General features: G+C 57.7%; 1 protein-coding gene across 1 annotated transcript in view; it reads right to left on the bottom strand.

Moving 5' to 3' along the window:
* Nucleotides 1–2,976, bottom strand: part of AGPAT2 (1-acylglycerol-3-phosphate O-acyltransferase 2) — a 29,653-nt gene extending 26,677 nt beyond the window's left edge. The window contains exon 1 of the mRNA XM_075905348.2: nt 2,709–2,976. Coding sequence (XP_075761463.2) covers nt 2,709–2,902 — 194 coding nt within the window. The 5' untranslated portion in view covers nt 2,903–2,976. The remainder of the gene's footprint in view (nt 1–2,708) is intronic.
* Between the last annotated feature and the right edge of the window lie 21,032 nt (nt 2,977–24,008).

Below are 24,008 nucleotides of genomic sequence, written 5' to 3'. Positions count from 1 at the left end.
TCATCAATAGGCAGACCGGCACCAAATCAGGACAGACCCCAAAATATTTACTACTTGTTCTTACTACGGTCTCTGGAGTCTGGCCATGGACGGGGCTGACAGGACTCAGAACCACAACACAGGGGCTGCTCCGGCACCAACTTGTGGGTGGCAGACAGGACTGTCCGCCACGAACAGGGGCTGCAGGTCTCAGCACGAGCCGGGACCGAGCAGGCGGCTCATGCGGATCGCCGCGCCTCTGCATTTTAAACGTAGGAAGAGCCTAGTGGCTCTTCCTCCATTTAAAATGCAAAGCTGCAGTACAGGTGGCTCTGGAGCTGCGGCACAAGCCAGGACTGCTCAATCCCAGCTCGAGTCGACTCCTATGGAGATGCTTATCGACTAAGCGTCTCTTTACGATTTGCCAAATAGCCACATGTTAACAACCTTAGACCAGACCGGGATAGGAAATTCTACTGTCTTCAGCTTGCCTGGACACTATGCACCACCAGTTTTCAAACTTTTTTTTCTTCAGGATCCAGCTGAAGAAGATCGCTGGTGCCCAGGACCCAACGTAACTTAACTAGAGTGTGGGCTCCGGGATAGGGCTGAGGATGAGCACTTCGGAGTGCTGGAAGGGCCTCCAGTTTTGGGGCAGAGCTAAGGCAGGAGGGGCTTACGCAGAGCGGCCCCCAGTCAGTGGTGCAGCAGGGCACTACGGCAGCTTCCTGCCTCTCCTAGCACCGCAGACCATGCTGTGCCCCAGAAGCAGACAGCAGCAGATCCCCAGCCAATGAGAGCTCGGGAATTGGAGAGTCCATGGAGCCCGGTGCGCTCTTCCCCTCAGGAGCCGGGCCTCTGCCAGCTGCTTGGCAGTCTACGGTGCCAGGACAGGCAGGTCGCTGCCTTAGCCCCGCCACTGCTCACCTGATCCCCCTGCAGCAATGCGATACAGTGCTGGACACTCCACCACCCAGCACTGGGGCGTGACCCACTGTTCGATAACCACTGAGCTACACCACCACTTTCAGCAGTGCTTGAGCCAACACAGTCGAGATGGGACTTTTGCATCACGTTGGCACTGCTGGAAGTGGTGGGATTGTGTGTCCAGCCCTGGGGGTAGCCTCGATTTCCCACAGACCCTCACCCTAGCCTGGACTGAATGTCGTTAGAATCAGAGCAGTGTAACCGGTAAGCCCCGCACTAGTACGGCAATACAGAAAGAGGTTTCATCTTTTCCACCAATAGAAACCGGGCCAAAAAATTACAAGCCTTAGAGCTACACAGTCTCTGCTTCAGGTCTGGGGACAGCAGCAGAGCATAAGCTAAGTGCCAGGTAGGACAGATAGTTAAGCAGCAGAGGCAAAATAAGTCAGGGCTCCAACTGGCACAGGCTACCTAGGTCTAAATACAGCTCACTAGCTTCAGAGACTGGAATAAACCACATTCTGTGGTTTGCCAGCTTTCATACCCTCTGAGAAAGTGTGTTTTGCCCATGAAAGCTCATGATACATACACTTGTAGTCCGGTGGCACCTTGAAGACTAACTTGTTCTTTAACAAGTTACAGACTAACACTGCAACCCCTCAGATACCTTCTTGTGGGGCATTCAGCAACCAGGTGCATTATTGAACAAGAAAGAGACAAACAAGTCTCCCCTCTAAGCCTGCGGTGTTTTATTTTAGGCAATGGGATGGATTAAAAAAAAAACAATTTGAGATTAAAACTGCTTGAGTGACAGAATATGTGTCTTAAAAGCCCTCCTTCCCACTAACCCATGCTGTCCAACCAGCTGCATGAAACACGCAAATCCACACGCCCACTTCACAACACAACAGCTACAGTTCACCAGGATCTCCTCCTACCTCTTGGAATAAAAAGCCCCAAGTATGTGTTCAGGCCATATCACATCTTAACAGAGAGGGCATGCAGACCCCTCCTGCATACCCACACAGGCTGTCCCTACCCTGCATAGTAACTGGTATCGGGTGCAAACAAAGTTAGGAAAAACTTAAACCACCCCCAACAGTCTGGTAGCACGTGAAAATCTAAAAACATGTCGCTGGTATCATGAGCTTTCATGGGCACAGCCCACTTCTTCAGAACTCATGATACCATCTACATATCCTGTTAGTCTTTCCAGGGCTACCAGACTATTGGGGGTGGTTTTAAGTTTTTCCTGTTACAGACTAAGGCGGCTCCAACTCTGAAACCAAAAGCTAGGAAAGTCTGGAGGGTATTTTTAGCCCGCTCCTAGCCCTGCCAGCCCTTGGCAAACCACCGCAGGTCAGTAGCCAGCCACCAGAGCTAAAGGCCGTCACTGTTTTGGTTGCAAGCCGCTCAGGAAGTGCGTTTGGGGGCAGACAGCCACGCTACCAGCCTAGCTCCGCTTCCTCCCGGCTCTAGCCGCTTGGGACCCGCCACTGCCAGCTTTCCAGCCCGCTGCCCAAATCCTGCCCAGCGCCGCGACCAGCTGCTGCTCGGAGCTCCCAGGGCTGCGCGGAGAAGAGCCGGGACCGCCCCGTCGAGCCGGAGGGCAGAGCCGCTGTCACAGCGCAAGGCTGCTTTGGGGGGGGCGCGTTGCACACGTGCGGGCCCCGACACGCCGCAGGCTCCCACCCCTCCCCGGGGCGCAGCCCCCCAATTCAGCCGTCGGGGGGGGGCGCACCAAGGCGCGTGGAGGGGAGCCGGGCTCGGGACTTTCCTCCCCCCCCCGGCCGGGCACTCGCCTCATGTTGCGCACGGTGCGGCCGCCGTGCCGCAGCAGGCAGAGCGGGGCGGCCAGCGCCGAGGCCGCCAGGCAGAGCGCGCAGTAGCCGGCGATCTTGAGCTGGAAGAGCGCGGCGGGGCTGAGCGCGGCCAGCGCCGGGAGCAGGAGCAGGAGCAGCAGCGCGGCGCCCGCCAGCAGCCAGCTCGGCTCCATGGGCCCGGGACACGCGGCGAGCTCAGCCCCGACAGACCAGCCGGGCCGGGCGCGGCCTCTGCCGCCCTTAAGGGGCGGTGCGCGCACCCCGCCCTCCGCCGGGGGAGGGCCCGAGCCGGGCACGCCCAGCGCCGCCGGCCGCAGCCTCCTGCCCTCCCGTCGGGCGCACCCGGCGCGTCCTGCCCTCCCTCCCGTGCGCCCCGGCCCGGACACTCCCCCTGCGCCGCCCCCTGGCACCCTCACTGCCCCCCTGGCACCCTCACTGCCCCCCTGTCCCCCTGCGCCGCCCCCTGGCACCCTCACTGCCTGTCCCCTGCACCACCCCCCTGGCACCCTCACTGCCTGTCCCCTGCACCGCCCCCCTGGCACCCTCACTGCCTGTCCCCTGCACCACCCCCCCGGCACCCTCACTGCCTGTTCCCTGCGCCGCCCCCCTGGCACCCTCACTGCCTGTCCCCCTGCGCCGCCCCCCTGGCACCCTCACTGCCTGTCCCCTGCGCCGCCCCCTGGCACCTTCACTGCCTGTCCCCTGCGCCGCCCCCCTGGCACCCTCACTGCCTGTCCCCCTGCGCCGCCCCCCTGGCACCCTCACTGCCTGTCCCCTGCGCCGCCCCCTGGCACCCTCACTGCCTGTCCCCTGCGCCGCCCCCTGGCACCTTCACTGCCTGTCCCCTGCGCCGCCCCCCTGGCACCCTCACTGCCTGTCCCCCTGCGCCGCCCCCTGGCAACCTCACTGCCTGTTCCCTGCGCCGCCCCCCGGCACCCTCACTGCCTGTCCCCCTGCGCCGCCCCCTGGCACCCTCACTGCCTGTTCCCTGCGCCGCCCCCCGGCACCCTCACTGCCTGTCCCCTGCGCCGCCCCCTGGCACCCTCACTGCCTGTTCCCTGCGCCGCCCCCTGGCACCCTCACTGCCTGTTCCCTGCACCGCCCCCCGGCACCCTCACTGCCTGTCCCCTGCGCCGCCCCCCAGCACCCTCACTGCCTGTTCCCTGCGCTGCCCCCCTGGCACCCTCACTGCCTGTTCCCTGCGCCGCCCCCCGGCACCCTCACTGCCTGTTCCCTGCGCCGCCCCCTGGCACCCTCACTGCCTGTCCCCTGCGCCGCCCCCCGGCACCCTCACTGCCTGTTCCCTGCGCTGCCCCCCTGGCACCCTCACTGCCTGTTCCCTGCGCTGCCCCCCTGGCACCCTCACTGCCTGTCCCCTGCGCCGCCCCCCGGCACCCTCACTGCCTGTCCCCTGCGCCGCCCCCCCGGCACCCTCACTGCCCCCCTGGCACCCTCACTGCCTGTCCCCTGCGCCGCCCCCCTGCCACCCTCACTGCCTGTCCCCCTGCGCCGCCCCCTGGCACCCTCACTGCCTGTCCCCCTGCACCGCCCCCCGGCACCCTCACTGCCTGTCCCCCTGCACCGCCCCCTGGCACCCTCACTGCCTGTCCCCCTGCACCGCCCCCTGGCACCCTCACTGCCTGTCCCCTGCGCCGCCCCCTGGCACCCTCACTGCCTGTCCCCCTGCACCGCCCCCTGGCACCCTCACTGCCTGTCCCCTGCGCCGCCCCCCTGGCACCCTCACTGCCTGTCCCCCTGCACCGCCCCCTGGCACCCTCACTGCCTGTCCCCTGCGCCGCCCCCCGGCACCCTCACTGCCTGTCCCCCTGCGCCGCCCCCTGGCACCCTCACTGCCTGTCCCCCTGCGCCGCCCCCCGGCACCCTCACTGCCTGTCCCCTGCGCCGCCCCCCTGGCACCCTTACTGCCTGTCCCCTGTGCCGCCCCCCGGCACCCTCACTGCCTGTCCCCTGCGCCGCCCCCCGGCACCCTCACTGCCTGTCCCCTGTGCCGCCCCCCGGCACCCTCACTGCCTGTCCCCTGCGCCGCCCCCCGGCACCCTCACTGCCTGTTCCCTGCGCCGCCCCCCGGCACCCTCACTGCCTGTCCCCTGCGCCGCCCCCCTGGCACCCTCACTGCCTGTCCCCTGCGCCGCCCCCCTGGCACCCTCACTGCCTGTCCCCTGTGCCGCCCCCCGGCACCCTCACTGCCTGTCCCCTGCGCCGCCCCCCTGGCACCCTCACTGCCTGTCCCCTGCGCCGCCCCCCTGGCACCCTCACTGCCTGTTCCCTGTGCCGCCCCCCGGCACCCTCACTGCCTGTCCCCTGTGCCGCCCCCCGGCACCCTCACTGCCTGTCCCCTGTGCCGCCCCCCGGCACCCTCACTGCCTGTTCCCTGCGCCGCCCCCCGGCACCCTCACTGCCTGTCCCCTGCGCCGCCCCCCTGGCACCCTCACTGCCTGTCCCCTGCGCCGCCCCCCTGGCACCCTCACTGCCTGTTCCCTGTGCCGCCCCCCGGCACCCTCACTGCCTGTCCCCTGTGCCGCCCCCCGGCACCCTCACTGCCTGTCCCCTGCGCCGCCCCCTGGCACCCTCACTGCCTGTCCCCCTGCGCCGCCCCCTGGCACCCTCACTGCCTGTCCCCTGCGCCGCCCCCTGGCACCCTCACTGCCTGTCCCCCTGCGCCGCCCCCCGGCACTCTCACTGCCTGTTCCCTGTGCCGCCCCCCTGGCACCCTCACTGCCTGTTCCCTGCGCCGCCCCCCTGGCACCCTCACTGCCTGTCCCCCTGCACCGCCCCCTGGCACCCTCACTGCCTGTCCCCCTGCACCGCCCCCTGGCACCCTCACTGCCTGTCCCCCTGTGCCGCCCCCTGGCACCCTCACTGCCTGTTCCCTGCGCCGCCCCCCTGGCACCCTCACTGCCTGTCCCCCTGCGCCGCCCCCCTGGCACCCTCACTGCCTGTCCCCCTGCGCCGCCCCCCTGGCACCCTCACTGCCTGTCCCCTGCGCCGCCCCCCGGCACCCTCACTGCCTGTCCCCTGCGCCGCCCCCTGGCACCCTCACTGCCTGTCCCCTGTGCCGCCCCCCGGCACCCTCACTGCCTGTCCCCTGCGCCGCCCCCCTGGCACCCTCACTGCCTGTTCCCTGCGCCGCCCCCCTGGCACCCTCACTGCCTGTTCCCTGCGCCGCCCCCCTTGCCTGTTCCCTGCGCCGCCCCCCTGGCACCCTCACTGCCTGTTCCCTGCACCGCCCCCCTGGCACCCTCACTGCCTGTTCCCTGCGCCGCCCCCTAGCACCCTCACTGCCTGTTCCCTGCGCCGCCCCCCTGGCACCCTCACTGCCTGTTCCCTGCGCCGCCCCCCTGGCACCCTCACTGCCTGTTCCCTGCACCGCCCCCCTGGCACCCTCACTGCCTGTTCCCTGCGCCGCCCCCCTGGCACCCTCACTGCCTGTTCCCTGCGCCGCCCCCCTGGCACCCTCACTGCCTGTTCCCTGCGCCGCCCCCCTGGCACCCTCACTGCCTGTTCCCTGCACCGCCCCCCTGGCACCCTCACTGCCTGTTCCCTGCGCCGCCCCCCGGCACCCTCACTGCCTGTCCCCCTGCACCGCCCCCCTGGCACCCTCACTGCCTGTTCCCTGCGCCGCCCCCCTGGCACCCTCACTGCCTGTTCCCTGCACCGCCCCCCCGGCACCCTCACTGCCTGTCCCCCTGCACCGCCCCCCTGGCACCCTCACTGCCTGTTCCCTGCACCGCCCCCCGGCACCCTCACTGCCTGTCCCCCTGCACCGCCCCCCTGGCACCCTCACTGCCTGTCCCCTGCGCCGCCCCCCGGCACCCTCACTGCCTGTTCCCTGCGCCGCCCCCCGGCACCCTCACTGCCTGTTCCCTGCGCCGCCCCCCTGGCACCCTCACTGCCTGTCCCCTGTGCCGCCCCCCGGCACCCTCACTGCCTGTTCCCTGCGCCGCCCCCCGGCACCCTCACTGCCTGTCCCCTGCGCCGCCCCCCTGGCACCCTCACTGCCTGTCCCCTGCGCCGCCCCCCTGGCACCCTCACTGCCTGTTCCCTGTGCCGCCCCCCGGCACCCTCACTGCCTGTCCCCTGTGCCGCCCCCCGGCACCCTCACTGCCTGTCCCCTGCGCCGCCCCCTGGCACCCTCACTGCCTGTCCCCCTGCGCCGCCCCCTGGCACCCTCACTGCCTGTCCCCTGCGCCGCCCCCTGGCACCCTCACTGCCTGTCCCCCTGCGCCGCCCCCCGGCACTCTCACTGCCTGTTCCCTGTGCCGCCCCCCTGGCACCCTCACTGCCTGTTCCCTGCGCCGCCCCCCTGGCACCCTCACTGCCTGTCCCCCTGCACCGCCCCCTGGCACCCTCACTGCCTGTCCCCCTGCACCGCCCCCTGGCACCCTCACTGCCTGTCCCCCTGCACCGCCCCCTGGCACCCTCACTGCCTGTCCCCCTGCGCCGCCCCCTGGCACCCTCACTGCCTGTCCCCTGTGCCGCCCCCTGGCACCCTCACTGCCTGTTCCCTGCGCCGCCCCCCTGGCACCCTCACTGCCTGTCCCCCTGCGCCGCCCCCCTGGCACCCTCACTGCCTGTCCCCCTGCGCCGCCCCCCTGGCACCCTCACTGCCTGTCCCCTGCGCCGCCCCCCGGCACCCTCACTGCCTGTCCCCTGCGCCGCCCCCTGGCACCCTCACTGCCTGTCCCCTGTGCCGCCCCCCGGCACCCTCACTGCCTGTCCCCTGCGCCGCCCCCCTGGCACCCTCACTGCCTGTTCCCTGCGCCGCCCCCCTGGCACCCTCACTGCCTGTTCCCTGCGCCGCCCCCCTTGCCTGTTCCCTGCGCCGCCCCCCTGGCACCCTCACTGCCTGTTCCCTGCACCGCCCCCCTGGCACCCTCACTGCCTGTTCCCTGCGCCGCCCCCTGGCACCCTCACTGCCTGTTCCCTGCGCCGCCCCCCTGGCACCCTCACTGCCTGTTCCCTGCGCCGCCCCCCTGGCACCCTCACTGCCTGTTCCCTGCACCGCCCCCCTGGCACCCTCACTGCCTGTTCCCTGCGCCGCCCCCCTGGCACCCTCACTGCCTGTTCCCTGCGCCGCCCCCCTGGCACCCTCACTGCCTGTTCCCTGCGCCGCCCCCCTGGCACCCTCACTGCCTGTTCCCTGCACCGCCCCCCTGGCACCCTCACTGCCTGTTCCCTGCGCCGCCCCCCGGCACCCTCACTGCCTGTCCCCCTGCACCGCCCCCCTGGCACCCTCACTGCCTGTTCCCTGCGCCGCCCCCCTGGCACCCTCACTGCCTGTTCCCTGCACCGCCCCCCCGGCACCCTCACTGCCTGTCCCCCTGCACCGCCCCCCTGGCACCCTCACTGCCTGTTCCCTGCACCGCCCCCCCGGCACCCTCACTGCCTGTCCCCCTGCACCGCCCCCCTGGCACCCTCACTGCCTGTCCCCTGCGCCGCCCCCTGGCACCCTCACTGCTGCTTCCCCCTGCTCACCTGACATGCTTGTTTGTTCCTTCTCAGCCCCGACACGCCTGCTCCTTCTCCCTCTCTTAGACACTCGCCCTTTCGAACCCCCTCCCCACCTGCGTACTTTTTCTCCTCCTGCCACTTGTACACCCACAGACGCTTCCCAGCCAAAGCGACGAGGAGCCCTGTGACACTTTAACAGATTTACTGGAGCATAAGCTTTTGTGGGCAAAGACCCACTTCGTCAGATGCATATAGTCAAGGGCAGGAGCAGCCCGAGGCCGGCTGCGGCAGTTGGCACCCCAGACGGAACGTGTGATCGGCGCCCCCACCTGCAGGGCCGTCAATGGACTGACGTCATCATCGGGCACCCCGGGCGGCGGCTGAGTCCGCCTGTAGTCACAGGCCGCCCTTGGTCAAGGGACTTTACCCACAAATGTTTATGCTCCAGTAAATCTGTGAGTCTATAACACTGGAATCAATTGCCCAGGGAGGTTGTGGAATCCCCATCTCTGGAGATATTTAAGAGCAGGTTAGATAAATGTCTATCAGGGATGGTCTAGACAGTATTTGGTCCTGCCATGGGGGCAGGGGACTGGACTCGATGACCTCTTGAGGTCCCTTCCAGTCCTAGTGTTCTATGACTCTGTGCCACTCCTCGTCACTTTTGCAGATTCAGACTAACACGGCTTCCTCTCTGATACTTGTTCCCAGACAAAAATACTGCTGTGGCAGGTTGCAGTGCAGCGTGGTGCTGTCCTGGGTCTCTCTCCTTGCTCCCCGGGGGTAGGCACCACTCTCTCTGAGTTTAGACTCTGTTTTGGGCCTGCCACTTGCTCTCTCTGGTTTGTGCTCACTGGGGAGTAGGGACGGATGAGGCATAGGAACGCTGGTGTTTTCGTTTTCAGCCACTGGGTTATTCTCTAGTGCTTTGCAGTGTTGAGAAATTTGCTGCATTGGCTGAAGGGAGGGGACCTTATCCGGTTCTGGGAGGATTGCTCAATCGAGGTGACACAGGGTAGTCGTCACAGTCCAAAGTGAAAAGACTTGAGAAGTCAGCAAGCGTCGCCAAACGCGTGTCATGGAAAGAAACCAGCTCTTCCCACAGCGCAGATGCCTTCCCCGTTACAGAGCCGCTCCTGCGAAGCATGAGTAACCCTTACTCATGCGAGTGACCCTGGTGGGCGTGACTGCTCTCACGCTGGCATCGATTGGAGCAAGTCCCTGGAAGGCAAGGGAGTTACGCCACTGAAAACCCAGCTGAGCTGCGGGGTGAACCCTGCTCGGCCGCAGGAGTCTACTCAAGTGAGTAAAGGCCACATGCCGGCTGGGAGCGCTTTCTAGCAGTAGGTTTTACGGGTAAAGCACTCCTAATGTGGCTGCAGTTCTTGCAGGCAAAGCGGGGCTGGTATCACTTTAGCTCAGCGGTTTTCCAACGGCGGGTTGCGACCCAGGCCTGGGGGGAGCGGGAGGGATGTCAGGTGCGGGGTCTCCTTGCTGCAGGGGGATCAGGTGAGCAGTGGGGGTGCTAAAGAGCTCCCTGCTTGGCGTGGTGCTGCAGACTGTGCAGCAGGCCTGGCTCCTGGGTGCGGGGTGGGAGAGCGCACAGGATTCTGCGCACCGCCTCTGCCCCGAGCACAACTCCCATTGGCTGGGAACCTGCTGCCGGCTGCTTCTGGGGCGCAGCAGGGTCTGCGGTGCCAGAGGAGGCAGGAAGCTGCCTTAGCCCCCGCCCCCGCCGCACCGCTGACCGCCCCCCCCAGCCAGAATCCCCTCGTACACCCCAAAGGTCTCAGCCCCACCCCAGAGCCCCCACTCCAGTCAAATGATGTTAGGTCGCACGCGACAACAATTTTCTTCAACTGGGTCGTGAAAAAAACACGTTTGAAAACAGCTGCCCCAAGCGTATTCCTGCCACCCCAAGCCACACAAGCTGTCCTGTGACTAGCTCAGGTTTGCTGGCCCGATTTTACCCTAGAGATGGGTGTGTTAGTCAAGGATCATACCTCTTCACACACGGACTGATGTAACTGTCTCGGGGACGTCTGTCATGTAGCTATGGTGCAAGGGTTGCAGGAACAGAAGTAAACACAGTCAAACACACACCCACCAAGATTTCGGGGTATGTAATCAGGAAAGGAGAAAAAGGTTCAAGGAATTCCCTACAGAGTGGTCTAAACAAGAAACTTTTGCCGCAATTGGAACGTCACTCAGACAAGATGTAATTTTTACCCCACTTTTATACTCGCATAGGCCCTAGCGTTGACACAGTTATAAAAGTTGCCGGCATAGCTTATTTTATTGGTAGAACTGACTCTTTTGCCTCATAAGCTGCTTCTACTGTCTATATTGGGACAGCTATGCCAGGCCTTTCTAGTTTCAAGAGGGTCTACACCCGCACAGCGTCTTAATGAAGTTGCAGTAGGGTTCTGTATGGATGCAGAACTCTGCCTGTGTAGGCCTGTTTGCAGGACTGGCACCTAACTGGCTTCAGGAAAAAATAAGATCAAGCGAGTAAAACAAATACAGGCTTACGCTTCATTTCTGCAACTGACTCCATGCAAGTTGCCTGTGCTGAGCCCTGGGGAAATCCGGCATTTTTGTACAAGTCAACTCAGCACTTCTGACACCTCGTGTCCTTGGGACACCTTGTAAGAAAATGTCATGGCTCTCATACATGGGTAGTCAAGGAGCCACCTGGCTGAAAATGGGCTTGCTTTTATAGTTTCTTTGGAGTTTTATTTTACCCCTAATTCATAAGAACATGTCTACTGGACTTAGATTTTCTAAATGCTTGTTTGTACAAAATCAGAATTTGGTAGACGTTGAGCATGTCCCTGTAACACACAGTAAGCACTTTGCTTTTTTGAACAGGTACTCATTCCACTGCATAATCTCTCAATAGAGACATAGAAATGTTTTCCAAAGGGCTACGGTTTTTAAAATTCTAACGCAGCTCTGATTTTTGACCACTCTCTGACATTTTGCATCACCGCTACGTTCCTTTTCAGCTTGATAACACTGCTCGGGGAGATCTGAAATTTCTACAAAACAGAGATTCAAAGATGTTCTCAATTCTCACCATTCTCTCCCGGGGTTCATACATTGTTGGAGATGACAGGACACTACAATTTAGCAATTTACAAACCCCTGTGCAGCAGAAACAGCAAGACATGAAGTAATCCACGAAGGGCTCAGACTTGCAAGCGTTTAACATCAGGCGAAGCGCCGATGCTTGCGAGTGAACCACTGAACCGTACCGCTTTCACTTGACACTGGTCTAAATCTATTGCTTTCAGTGGACTTACTCCTGATTTACACACTGGTGATATCAAAATCAGGCCCCGGGACTTCACTGGATCAGTTCATGGTGGCAAGCGCTACCGGCCTGATCCAAAGTTCAATGAAATCTATGGAATCATTTCCATTGGCTTCAGAGAAGTTTGCAATACACTCGATTTTGGACATTCTAGCCCCAGGACAGTCAACGGGAAAGCCGATTAACGTCAGTGGCGCAGGATTTCCCCTGAAGACTGGCAATAAATATTAGTAGGGGTGGTGCAAAGCTCCTCTTGACTTCTGTACATCAAGATCGAAAAGTCACAAAGGACAGATCATGGATAATTTGTACCATTTTAGTTAAATCTGCCTTTTACAGCCTCTTGTCCTTTCATTATGATCCCTGTATTCTATAACAGGGGTACAAACCTTCCCTTGTGAGCACTTACACACAGGCAGACCCTGGTTTTGCTATTTTTACTGTTCCTCTTAGAGAGGATCTGATAACCCTAAGCTGCTTTAATACTTTAAAAGAGAGACAAGTACAGCTGTTCTGTCTCTTATTTCTATAGCTCAAGGCTTGCAGTCCCTAAACTTGCCTGCCCCAGTGTTATGCAAGCGGGGCAAAAGAGCATCACCTAGGGACATCTCACATCTGGGCTCTCGATTCTCACTAATGCCACAAAGAAACATTATTAGCATCTAGACACTGTAGGACAGTGGTCTCCAACGTTTTTACACCCAAGATCACTTTTTAAATGACAGACCAAGCCAAGATCTACTGCCCCACCCCTTCCTTGAAGCCCCGCCCCTTCCTTGAAGCCCCGCCCTCTCTATTCTCCTCCTCTCCATCACTTGCTATCCCCAATCCTTATACTGCTGCTTTAAAAAAAAAATTCTCTAGGAAGAGGTTTTTCCAACATTTTCCAACATTCTAGACTGGACCAATTGTCAGGAAAAAAAACCCTTCTTTTGGAAGCCACCTTATTCCTTGTGGAAAGAGGAATATAGGGGTGACCAAAAGAGCCTGTTTGCTCTTCCACTAAAAAAGCGGAAGAACAAACGTAACCCTGGATGCAGAAGAGTTTTTCTGGGAAATCTCCAGAATCCTGAAAAACTCCTGCAGTCTAGCTGGACCCTTGCTGTGTTGAGACAGGATGTGTAGTCTGTGGGGTGGGAATGAGGGATTTGGGTGTGGGAAGGGGTGAGAGGTGCAAGCTCTGGGAGGAAATCTGGATGCAGGAGGAGGTGGAGAAGGGGACACTGAGTCAGGGAGGGGGCTCCAGGCTGGACAGTGTTGGGATACTTACACTAACAGCAAGCTTCCCGGGCTGAGTGCAGGGCAGCCGGGCGGGAGCAAAGAGAAGCGGCTTCCCAGCCAGCTGGCCATGGTGCTCAGCCAGGGTGCACCAAGCTGGTGCAGAGGAGAAGCTGGCTGGCCAGCTGGCTGTGGCCTTCAGCCTGGAGAAGGCTGAACCACACTCCAGCTGATCGGGTGTCTTCCCCTCTGTGCCTGCCCACGTGGAGCTTGGTGCACCCTGGCTGAGCACCATGGCCAGCTGGCTGGGAAGCCGCTTCTCTTCGCTCCCGCCCGGCTGCCCTGCACTCAGCCCGGGAAGCTTGCTCTAGCACAGCTGGAGCTAGACACAGCCTCCCTGGGCTGAGCGCAGGGCAGCCGGGCTGGAGAGAAGAGAAGTGGCTGCCCGGCCAGCTGGCCATGGCACTCAGCCAGGGTGCACCAAGCTGGTGCAGAGGAGAAGCTGGCTGGCCAGCTGGCTGTGGCCTTTAGCCTGGAGAAGGCTGAACCACACTCCAGCTGATCGGGCGTCTTCCCCTCTGCGCCTGCCCACGGGGAGCTTGGTGCACCCTGGCTGAGCATCATGGCCAGCTGGCTGGGAAGCCACTTCTCTTCGCTCCCGCCCGGCTGCCCTGCACTCAGCCCGGGAAGCTTGCTCTAGCACAGCTGGAGCTAGACGCAGCCTCCCTGGGCTGAGCGCAGGGCAGCCGGGCTGGAGAGAAGAGAAGTGGCTTCCCAGCCAGCTGGCCATGATGCTCAGCCAGGGTGCACCAAGCTCCCCGTGGGCAGGCGCAGAGGAGAAGCCGCCGATCAGCTGGAGCACGGGGCAGCCTCTTTCAGCTGAAAGCTACAGTCAGCTGACTGGAGTGTTTCAGCCCTTCCGGCCTCCCAGCTCCCACCTTTCCTCGCAGCTACTCACCTGTGTTGTTGCTCGGTGAGTAGCTGCTCCTCAAATGAGGAAATCTAATGTAAATGTACTGCACAGGCGCGCAGTTCAGAGAGGGCTCAAGAGCTACTCTGAGAGCCCCTGAGATTTACCGGTAGCTCGCAATCTACTGGTTGGTGACCACAGCTGTAGGCGATGTCTAAACTGCAGGCTTCTTTCAGAAGAAGTTTTTCCATAAGAGATCTTCTGAAAAAACTTCTTCTGAAAGAGCGCGTCCACACTGCCAAAGCACGTCTAAAAAGCGATCTGCTTTTTCGAAAGAGAGTGTCCACACTGAATGGGTGCTATCTCGCATTTAAGCTGTGATTATTATGGACGGAGTGGCCACCAGAGCACCTGTGCTTTTTCCTCTCTCCTCTTCTTGCGAAAGAACTCCCTCTTCCCCATCAGCACCCGCCTTTTTCCGAAAGGGCTCTTTCAGAAAAAGGCTTCTTCCTCATAGAAAGAGTTTTAACAATGTTGGGAAAACCCCTCTGTTCTTTTGATTTACTTTAGAAAGGACGCAACTGCAGTGTGGATGTAAATGAAGTTGGGGTTTTTTTCCGAAAAAAACGCTGTAGTGTAGACATATCCTCAGTGTGGGCTGTCCCGTGGAAGGTTTTTCTGTGATCCTTATCAGGACTTTGCTCCACACAGCATGGCTGTGTCTAGACTGGCCGCTTGAATTTCCGGAAAAGCACTGACGATCTTCTGTAAAATCATTAATGCTTTTCCGGAAATACTATGCTGCTCCCGTTCGGGCAAAAGTCTTTTTCCGAAAGACTTTTGCGCAAAAGGGCCAGTGTAAACAGCACAGTACTGTTTTCCGCAAAAAAGCTCCAATCGCGAAAATGGCGATCGGGGCTTTTTTGCGGAAAACTGTGTCTAGATTGGCCACGGACGCTTTTCTGCAGAAAGTGCTTTTGCGGAAAAGCGTCCTGCAAATCTAGACGTGATTTTTCCGATAATGCTTTTAACAGAAAACTTTTCCGTTAAAAGCATTTCCGGAAAATCATGCCAGTGCAGACGTAGCCCATGTGTTTGGGGATATAGTTGAGTTCTGTTCAGGGCTGGAGCACTTTTGCATTGACTTATGATGCATACTTTTGTAAACTTATTAAGAAAGTCACTCGCAGTCCCTTTGGGTTCTATTATCTTATGCATCCCTGTTTGAAAACGACGGGCACCATTAGAAAAAAATGAAATTTAAATTTCATGAAGTGATTGTAGCACATACAATACAGAAGGGATTGTTGTGTGATCAGTTTTATTTCCCCTGCCTGTCTCTAATAAAACAAAAGGAAAAACTATGTAGCACTTTAAAGACTAACAAGATGGTTTAATAGGTGATGAGCTGACACAGGCCAGACCCACTTCCAGACTAACACAGCTACCTCTCTATTACTGTCTCTAATAAAGTGTTGATGTCTGTTTCAGCTGTGAGCCTCCCGCCTTGAAGGCTGCTAATGGATTTACTCGAGCAATGTAAATGAAACACTTAATAGAGGGCTGTAGCTGCTAAGTGAAAGAAAGGGAGTAATTTCTGATACCACATTAGAAAATCAGGCATGGATCTGTATGTTCAGAAGTGGAGGGATTACACTGAGTTGTTGCATAAAGAAGATGGTTATGCAACTCTCACTGGATTATAACTGCTCATGCAGTAATGTTATTATAACTTACTGATTTATATAGTTGCACACACAAGCCTCAAAGCACTTTACAGAATGACAAGTGAATGCGACAAGGATCACTTAACAGGCACCAAAATGCAGCCAGCTCTGGGCAGGAATTAAAGTAAGTGAAAACACACGGGAACACTGCTACTCTATCCAATGCTAAAAGCACAGGGAGAGCGTCTCTTCCCCAGCAAGGTTTAACAACAATGTGCCTTACAGAACAATTATGTATTTGTAATAAAACCTACTCCATTGTCAGTTCCTTTTGCATATGTAAAGTCCTGATTTCATTATTTAGATGTATATCAAATGGGCCACTGGGTTGCTGTAAAAAAATGCACATGTCCAACAAAATCAAAATATCAGTGACCCTGAATAGCTTATAAGCTTGGCCTTTTATTCTATATACAGCACCTAGTAGAGTGGAGCCCTGAACTTCATGTGGTGTCTCTAGATGCTACCACCGTCCAAATATAACAACTCACGGTGCTTCATCTGAGCAGTCCCTACTGACTTCAGTACCGCTCTAGAGACCGGCTTTGCAGTTTGCAAGACTGGGGTTTAAAACAAAATCTCAAAGACATCATAGATTTTTTTAAATGTCCCTTCCCAGAGATTTTTTTTAGCATTTGTATTGCTGTTGAGAGTCAAACCTGTCCCTTTCATGACTGATAACGACAGCCTGTAAATGAATGCCACAGCGGAGGCATTGGAGAAGCGACAGTTATGTATGAGTAGGCACAAAAAGGATGATAGAAACCAGTCACTGACCCACAGAAAATCAGTCAGGGGCCGCACACAAGTGAGAAGCAGGAAAAAACCCTTCACTGTGGCCCCGCTGGAGAAGGAGAAAGACACTCCCCACGTTGCCCTTGCACAGCTGAACCTAAGGGGGGCCAGCTAGTAGACTTTGTGTGCTCCAGCCCCCCGGGGTGGGGGTAGGGATAGCCTGGGGGATAGAGCATCAACACGGGCTCCCCGATGCTGGGGGCGGGGCTGAATCTTGGGGACCGGATCCAGGCAAGCCGAAGGCTGCATCCAGCCCCCGAGCCAGTGGTTCCCACCTGTGATATAAACCAAGGGACTTGCCATTGACTTCAGCGCAAGCCAATCCACACAGGTGGCTGGAGCAGAACCCAGACTTTGTTATTCAGCTTTTCTTTGTTTTAATGAACTGCCTGCCACGAAAACAGCCCCTGGAATGAAGCAAGCACTTTTAAAAGAGTCGATTTCACGAAAGAACGAAAGAAAGGTCTCTTTCTCTTGCGTACACATTCATGGCAGTCAGAGGGGATGAGGCGAGCTTGGGAGAAACCAGGGAGAACGGTTGCAGAGAGGTGCAGATACAGGAGAGATGCAGTCTGTCATTTTGCAGAGCCCTGCGTACCGCGGAGCCAGGCAGATGGAGTGTGAAGGCTTTCCTGCCAGAGAACAGCCTCGCAGGAGTCCGCGCTGTAAATCTCAGACTTAGTGGATCAAGGGCTGCTGTCGTTTCTATTTACAGAACCCGGTTATGCGCCGCCTCACTGAGCGTCTGCCCGTGACTCCCTGCAGCGGCGCTGACGGCTCGAACCCAACCGCCTGCTTCCCTTCAACTCCTCACAACAGGAGAGGGCTGAAAAGCAGCAACCGGTTTCGTGCCATTCAAAATGAAAGGGGCAGGAAGGGACCAGCGGCGCGACTTCACGATGGCAGCACACGCACGCACGTCGTGGACAGCTCGGCCTTGTGGGTGGTTCAGAGGGGGGGTTATTAAATCCTGGGCCATTCCAACCTCTCCAGGAATGATAGAGGCCAAACAGCTTAGCTTGGCAGGATGTCGGAGACGCTCTACCGGTGGAGCAGTTTCTTCCGTGGTCCTCCCGTCGCCCTAATACCTCAGTGCCCAAGGGGGAGCTGAAGGGTGCTCAGCCTCTTGCAAGATCAGACTCGGGTCGCCTTCACAAAAAGATCCCGAACATGGCGAGGAAAAATTGGTTGAGTAAAAAAAAAAAACAAGAAGGTCGCTGCACCTTTAAATTTCCCCCGCTTCCCCCTTCCCCACTGGACGTGGCAGAGGAAAAAGGTCCCTGCCAGCCTTCCCTCTGAGAGAAACAGAAAATACCGGAAATTGTACATGTCCGGTATTTTCTGGGGGTTTTTTACCAGAAAGAAGATGCAATTACAGGACACCTGGCAACCCTAGATCAGACCCTAATGCTTCTTAGGCTTTGTCTGCACCCATCTATGACTGGCACAGATAAAGTGGTACAGACTTTTCAGAACCCGGCACATCGCCACGGGCACAAAACCTGCCCCTCGCTCAGGCCTTAGAGCAGGGATGGGCGACCACAAATAGTGGGCAGGCCGCACGAGGGGCTCTCCTTCACCTCAGTGGGCCTCAGCAGCCCGCGGCCCATTGGGATTCCACCTGCGGCCTCACGGCTCCCTTGTCTGTCCCCTTCCGCCACAGGCCGCTCATGCCCTGTGGCACCCGAGCCCTGTGCTTCCCGTGCCTCCCCCGCTCTCTCCCCTTGCTTTCAGAGCGCGCCAGTCGCTTGGTTCGCGCTCCGTCCCCTGCTCCACCCACCTCTGGAACTCCGGGAACAATTCGTGGCGCCTCTGGGAGGGAGGGAGGGAGAGAGGCGGGAAGTGGGGGGCTGCGGTGCCCCAGTGCATGAGACGTGCGGGGGAGGGGAGGCAGTCGGGGGTTCACAGGCCACAGGTGGAGCCCCCATAGGCCACGTGCAGCCAGGAGGCTGCAGGTTGCCCACCATTGGCTCAAACCCTGGGCTGTGACTCGTGCACAACATCCTTGAGACGGCTTTGGGGAGCGCAGGTGAGGGGAACAAAGGAGCGAGGTGGCCGTGGAGAATTGGTGCCCTTTTGTGCCTGAAATTAAATTCAGAGAGGGCGCGACCGCAGTGGTGCACCCAGAGGAATGTGGGCGTGCGTGCTGGTGAACACACGTGTGTGGCGAGCGCACGGCTCTTCCCACTGCACTCCCAAGGGCTGCGGTCACCGGTTTATAATTAACACGTCCCCCGCCCTGTCTTGATCTTTTCACGGCGGACTCGCTGCTGTAATTACAGGAAAGCCAAGGAACTTGTTTCCCATGACAGCGGCTGTAATTACCACTGTGCCATGGGCTGCATGTGCCGCGCTGATTGGGGGGTTGGGAGATTTAAGTGAGCGGTGTGATACAGATCAAAGGGAAGCAAAACAGCTCAGTCCGGATCCTGCTGCTTGTGCCGTCATCCAACCACTCCCACTTTCCCGCTCTGTTCCTTTGTTTCTGTTGGGCATGTAACAGTCGTGCCCTGGCGTCATTGGTTTGAACGGCATCTCGCCTCGATGGACCAACAATCTGGGAATAATAATACTAGATGGCTGTGTCTAGACTGGCATGATTTTCCACAAATGCTTTTAACGGAAAAGTTTTCCGTTAAAAGCATTTGCGGAAAAGAGCATCTAGATTGGCACAGACGCTTTTCCGCAAAAGCACTTTTTGCAGAAAAGCATCCATAGCCAGTCTAGACGCGGTTTTGCGCAAGAAAGCCCCGATCGCCATTTTAGCCATCGGGGCTTTTTTGCGCGAAACAAATCTGAGCTGTCTACACTGGCCCTTTTGCGCAAAAGCTTTTGCGCAAAACGGGAGCAGCATAGTATTTCCGCAAGAAGCACTGATTTCTTACATGAGATCGTCAGTGTTCTTGCGGAAATTCAAGCGGCCAGTGTAGACAGCTGGCAAGTTTTTCCGCAAAAGCACAGTCTAGACACAGCCGATCATTGTTAATGTAAGATGAGGAGAATCATCCCTGCTGTGGGCAGTGTGTCTATTTGAAGTGCCGAGAAAGGCCTGATTTTCCTCTTGCTTCACTGGTGAGCGACTCCGCTGAGTCAGGGGCGTGACTTCTTCTTGTGGGTTCGATCCTGCACGGCACTGAGCACTTTGGTTCTAGTTCAGGAACGCATTGAAGGCCGTCTTTAACTGTAGAAATCCATGGGATGTAGGCATACCCAGAGGGAGTTACTACCTCTGCCTAAAACTCCCAAATAAGAGGTGGCTCACGCTGGGCTTTCCAAAATTTGGGACTCCCAAAATCAGTGGCGTGGTTGACAATGACATCGAGCATGCGAGAAATTTTGACTCTCTGTCCCACTTCAGGATGGATTTTTAAAATTTTTTGTTGGTATCTCAAAGATTTTCCTGGGATGGACTAATCATTTCCTGCCATCTATCATCGTGGCATGGAGCGTGGCCTCCTTTCACTCCAGCTCAGCAGTGAGCAGAGGTCACACGTGGGAACAAGTAAGGTTAGTGGTGCAATCAGCACTTGAGATTTTAGTGCGAGCCTTGTGACATTTAGTGCGAGCCTCGTGGCATTTGTGGGATTTTTTTTGTTCTCTCCAGCTGCTGGAATCAAGAGAGGACCCGAGAGTCTCCGTTTTCATTAATCCCTCTCCATCTCGTTTGTCCTTGTGATGGACGGGACAAGCCTGGAGACATAACGCACGGGCTCAGAAACCAGAAGACAAAGAAACTGAACCTGCTGTTGATTGTTATTAGAATCACTAATGATTTTAAAGCCAACCCCCAGGCTTGGGGACCTGACCTGTGGCTTTTGAGCACTTGAGATTGGCAGTACAGACAGTCCCCGGGTTACGTACAAGATAGGGACTGTAGGTTTGTTCTTAAGTTGAATTTGTATGTAAGTCGGAACTGGTACATATTGTAGGGGAAACTCTAGCCAAACATTTCTCCAGAGCTCAGTTTTATTCTCCCACACCTCACTTCCCTCAGTCCTTTATTCTCAAGCTGAGGTGTCTGCTGAGAAAAGCCGCTCCACGTCTCCCTGGTCTGCTGGGGGGAAGCAGCTAGTGCGGGGTTGCCTCACCCCGTTTGTAAGTAGGGATCTGATGTAAGTCGGATCCATGTAACCCGGGGACTGTCTGTACTGAGTTACCGAGTACCAAGTAGAAAAGCTCTGAGTCATGCTTCCTTGCAAAAGAACAGGACATGGTAGGAGGGCGGGTGGAGACTCAGGCTTAGCGTGCATGATGCTAATGATCTGCTGCTAGCCAGGAAGACAGTGGCATGTGTCCACTAGCACTGACATTAAAACAGGATGGGGTTCCTTGCCGCTTTGGGCCAGCTCCTTGTTTGCATGCTCTCTGCCCCTGCACCATGCAGGATCTGGCTGTGCCATAAAACAAATGCTATTCTGCAAGGCATGAGGGGCTCAAAGCTATCCTGTCTGTGGTACCTACCGCTGTGCCTGGGAGTCTCAATGACAAACCATAGAACCACATAGGTGTGTGCACAGGGTGTGCCAGGTGTGCCCAGGCACACCCTAATGTCTCAAAGGGCCGGCTGGCGGCTGCTGGAGGAAGAGGGGGATTTGTTACGGGGCGCCGCAGCCCCACACTTTAAATCCCCTGGCGCCATGCGCCAGCAATCTACAGGGCACTGTGGGGCCGAGGGAGCACATGCGCGGCGTGCTCAAACACCACGCAACAGGTGAGAGGGGAGACGCCCGGGCGTGGCATGATGTCACGGCCTGGGACTTTAAAACTGCGCAGCCCAGCATTGCACCGTGCAGCCCAGCTCCAGGCCCGGCACGTGGTCTGGAGCCCCGGAAACAGCTGGGGCCAGGGCTGTGGGGACTTCTGGGGCCCGACCACAGACTCCAGCCCCGCAAACGGGAAGGCAGAAGCCGAAGGTAAGGTAGGGGAGGGGAAAGAAAGGGAGGGGGTAAAAATAGGAGGAAGAGGTGGGAGAAGAAGGGGCTTGTGCTGAGGGGAGGGGGGCAGGTCAGGAGAAGAAAGGGGAAGGCACCAAGGGAGAGGGTGGAGGAGAGAGACAAATGCCAGGGGGCCAAGAGGAGACAATGAGGAAAAGGGCAGGAGGGGAGGTGTCAGTGGGAGGGGGAACAGGGTGATGCTGGGAGAGGAGAGGGTAAGGGCATTGGGGGTTGGGGGAGGTGCTGGGAGAAGGCTTGAAAGAAGGGGTGGGCATGAGGAAGGTGGAGATGGAGCACGGTATGGGTGAGAGCACAGGGGCATGAGGGGAATGGGGGCAGACAGTGGTGAGGGGGTGGGCATCCAGGAAAAACAGGGCAAAGGGTGCAGGGGCAGTGAGGGAAGGGGGAGGCACCAGGAGGGTGCAGGGGTAAGGGAAGGTGCAGGTGCCAGGGGATTCTGGGGTGAAACAGAAGTTTGTATTTTTTAAGTAAAGTTTAGTTAATTTAAAAAAATATGTTTAGTTAAGTTTTAGTTTCTTTAGTTTGTCTGATGAATAAAAATAATGTCCTTTATGACTGAGTATTCAATACATGTTTGCCTTTAAAAAAAATAAAAATAAAATTCCCTGGGTGCACACCCTAATGAAATGTGCTGCGCACGCCTACGTAGAACCATAGAACACTAGAACTGGAAGGGACCTCAAGAGATCATCAAATCCAGCCCCTGCCCTCACGGCAGGGCCAAGCACCGTCTAGACCATCCCTGACAGGTGTCTGTCTAACCTGCTCTTCAATATCTCCAGTGATGCAGATTCCACAATCCCCCTAAGCAATTCCCAAACCTCCCTAGGCAAATTATTCCAGCGTTGAACCACTCTGACAGGCGGGAAGTTTTTCCTCGTGTCCAACCTAAAGCTCCCTTGTTGCAATGTCAGCCCATTGCTTCTTGTCCTGTAGGAGCTGCACTGCGCATAGACCTGGGTGTTTGTGAAGGACTGTGCCATCTAACCCTGGCACTGTCCAGTTACAAGGCACGTGCCTTGCCCACCTGGCAGGCCCACTGGTGGAACTGCACAAGTGTTTTCCTCGCAACCGGCTTTGCCTCCTTTAAGATAGGCTCGAACCAGGCGAGATCCTTCCGTGGAAGTTTGAAGACGCTAAGGATCCTGCAGCTGCTGCTGAGCAGGGTTGGGAGGGTTTGAAAATGGCCCTGTGTTTGCATCACGGCCGTACAAGTTACCCAGCCTGCCCTCCTGCCCTTCCTTTTGAAGCAGAGTCTCCAAACCGGGTTTCAGCTGCACCTTCCAGCCTCCTGACGGGTTGTGTATCCTCAGGGTGCTGGCAGCCGGGAGTCAAGAGTTGCTAAGCTAAGCCAGGCTGCCCTCTAGCTGTTCACCAGGGCTGCAGGACGCTTTGGGGAAGAGACACGCACGTTCCAAGCACTGTGGCCCCGAAGGCAAGTGCCAAGAACAACCCCCTGCCTGGGTAAGGCTAATGTGGCTGAGAGCCTCTCAGAGGGGTCACCGTGTTAGCCTGCAGCTTTAAAAACAACGTGTGGTCCGGGGGCACCTTCGAGACGAAGCAAAATGCCCAGAATCACGAGCTTTCATGGGTAAAACCCACTTCCTCAGATGAGTCGGAGTGGAACTAACAGTGACCGAGATTATATATAGAGAACATAAGAACATAAGAACGGCCGTACTGGGTCAGACCAAAGGTCCATCTAGCCCAGTATCCTGTCTGCCGACAGTGGCCAGCACCAGGTGCCCCAGAGAGGGTGGACCGAAGACAATGATCAAGCGATTTGTCTCCTGCCATCCCTATATAATAGCAGAAGTACCTGTCAATTGTGGAATCAGTGTTAATGAGGCTAATTGAGTGGTCTGGGTGTGTCCCATCCATACCTTTCGATATGGAAATGCAGATGTGAAAGGTGGGAGAAATTGGCTTTGTAACGCTCCAGCCAGTTGATGTCTTTGTTCAAGTCCAGGATAACGGTGTCAAATCTGTAGCTGAATTCCAGTTCTGCAGACTGTCTCTGTAGCTGGTCAGTGAAATTCCTTTAGAGCCACCTGGCTACTTTTAAATTTCCAATTGAGTGACCAGGCAGATTAAAATGTTCCCCTGCGGGTTTCTGTGGATTAGATAGAACTGCCCAGACCCTCCAAGGTGTTTTGTTGGGTAACTCCCAAGATGAGTTTTGCGAGGGGAGATTCAGAGCCGTCATTGGCATTTCACATCCAAACCATGTTTCCTTCCCAAACTTAGTCACTCTTCATCCACAGGACCTCACTCTAGCGGAGGAAAGGACGCAGGAGCCCTGCAAGATGGGAATTTGGTGCAGGGCTGGTTTAGGGCCATGTCTGCACTGCTCCAAATCTAGAGTCAAGTCCTGTATTTGAGTGAAGGGACTCGGGATTTACACAGAATGAACCTAGACTTCAGCTACGAGGGACCAGATTTTCCCTCCTTTTTTCGGAAACATGGTTCCAGGGTGAGTGCCAAGCACTTGGGAGCTGGGCCCTACATACGTCTACCCAGAAGTTTACGCTACGACATGCCCCTTTCTGCCACACCAACCCGGGTGAGTTCTTCAGGGGAGCAAGGTGGAACTAGGAGACAGTGCCCCAGTGGCCAGGCCCCGAGGCTTGGGGATCCCACCGGCATTGGCTCTTCAGCCCCACAATCCCCTCCCGCTCCCTCCCTCCCTTCCCCCATGAGGCTGGAGCACCAGTGCTGGCATCCCACTGTGGGGGGAGGAACTCCAAGCCCCGTGGGCCGGAGTCAGGCAAGCCAGAGCCGGATCTGACCCACAGGCTGTGCCCGGGAAGGGGGAAGGGGGAATTGTCTCCACACACTCCCGCTCCCCTCCCCCTGGCTGGCTCAGTAAAGCGCTGCCTGGTGGCT

The sequence above is a fragment of the Pelodiscus sinensis genome, chromosome 23, assembly GCF_052426305.1.
Source record: "Pelodiscus sinensis isolate ZL-2025 chromosome 23, ASM5242630v1, whole genome shotgun sequence".
NCBI classification, from domain to species: domain Eukaryota; kingdom Metazoa; phylum Chordata; order Testudines; family Trionychidae; genus Pelodiscus; species Pelodiscus sinensis.
The sequence above is the reverse complement of the archived record's forward strand: the minus strand, read 5'-3'. Positions and strand labels throughout refer to the sequence as shown.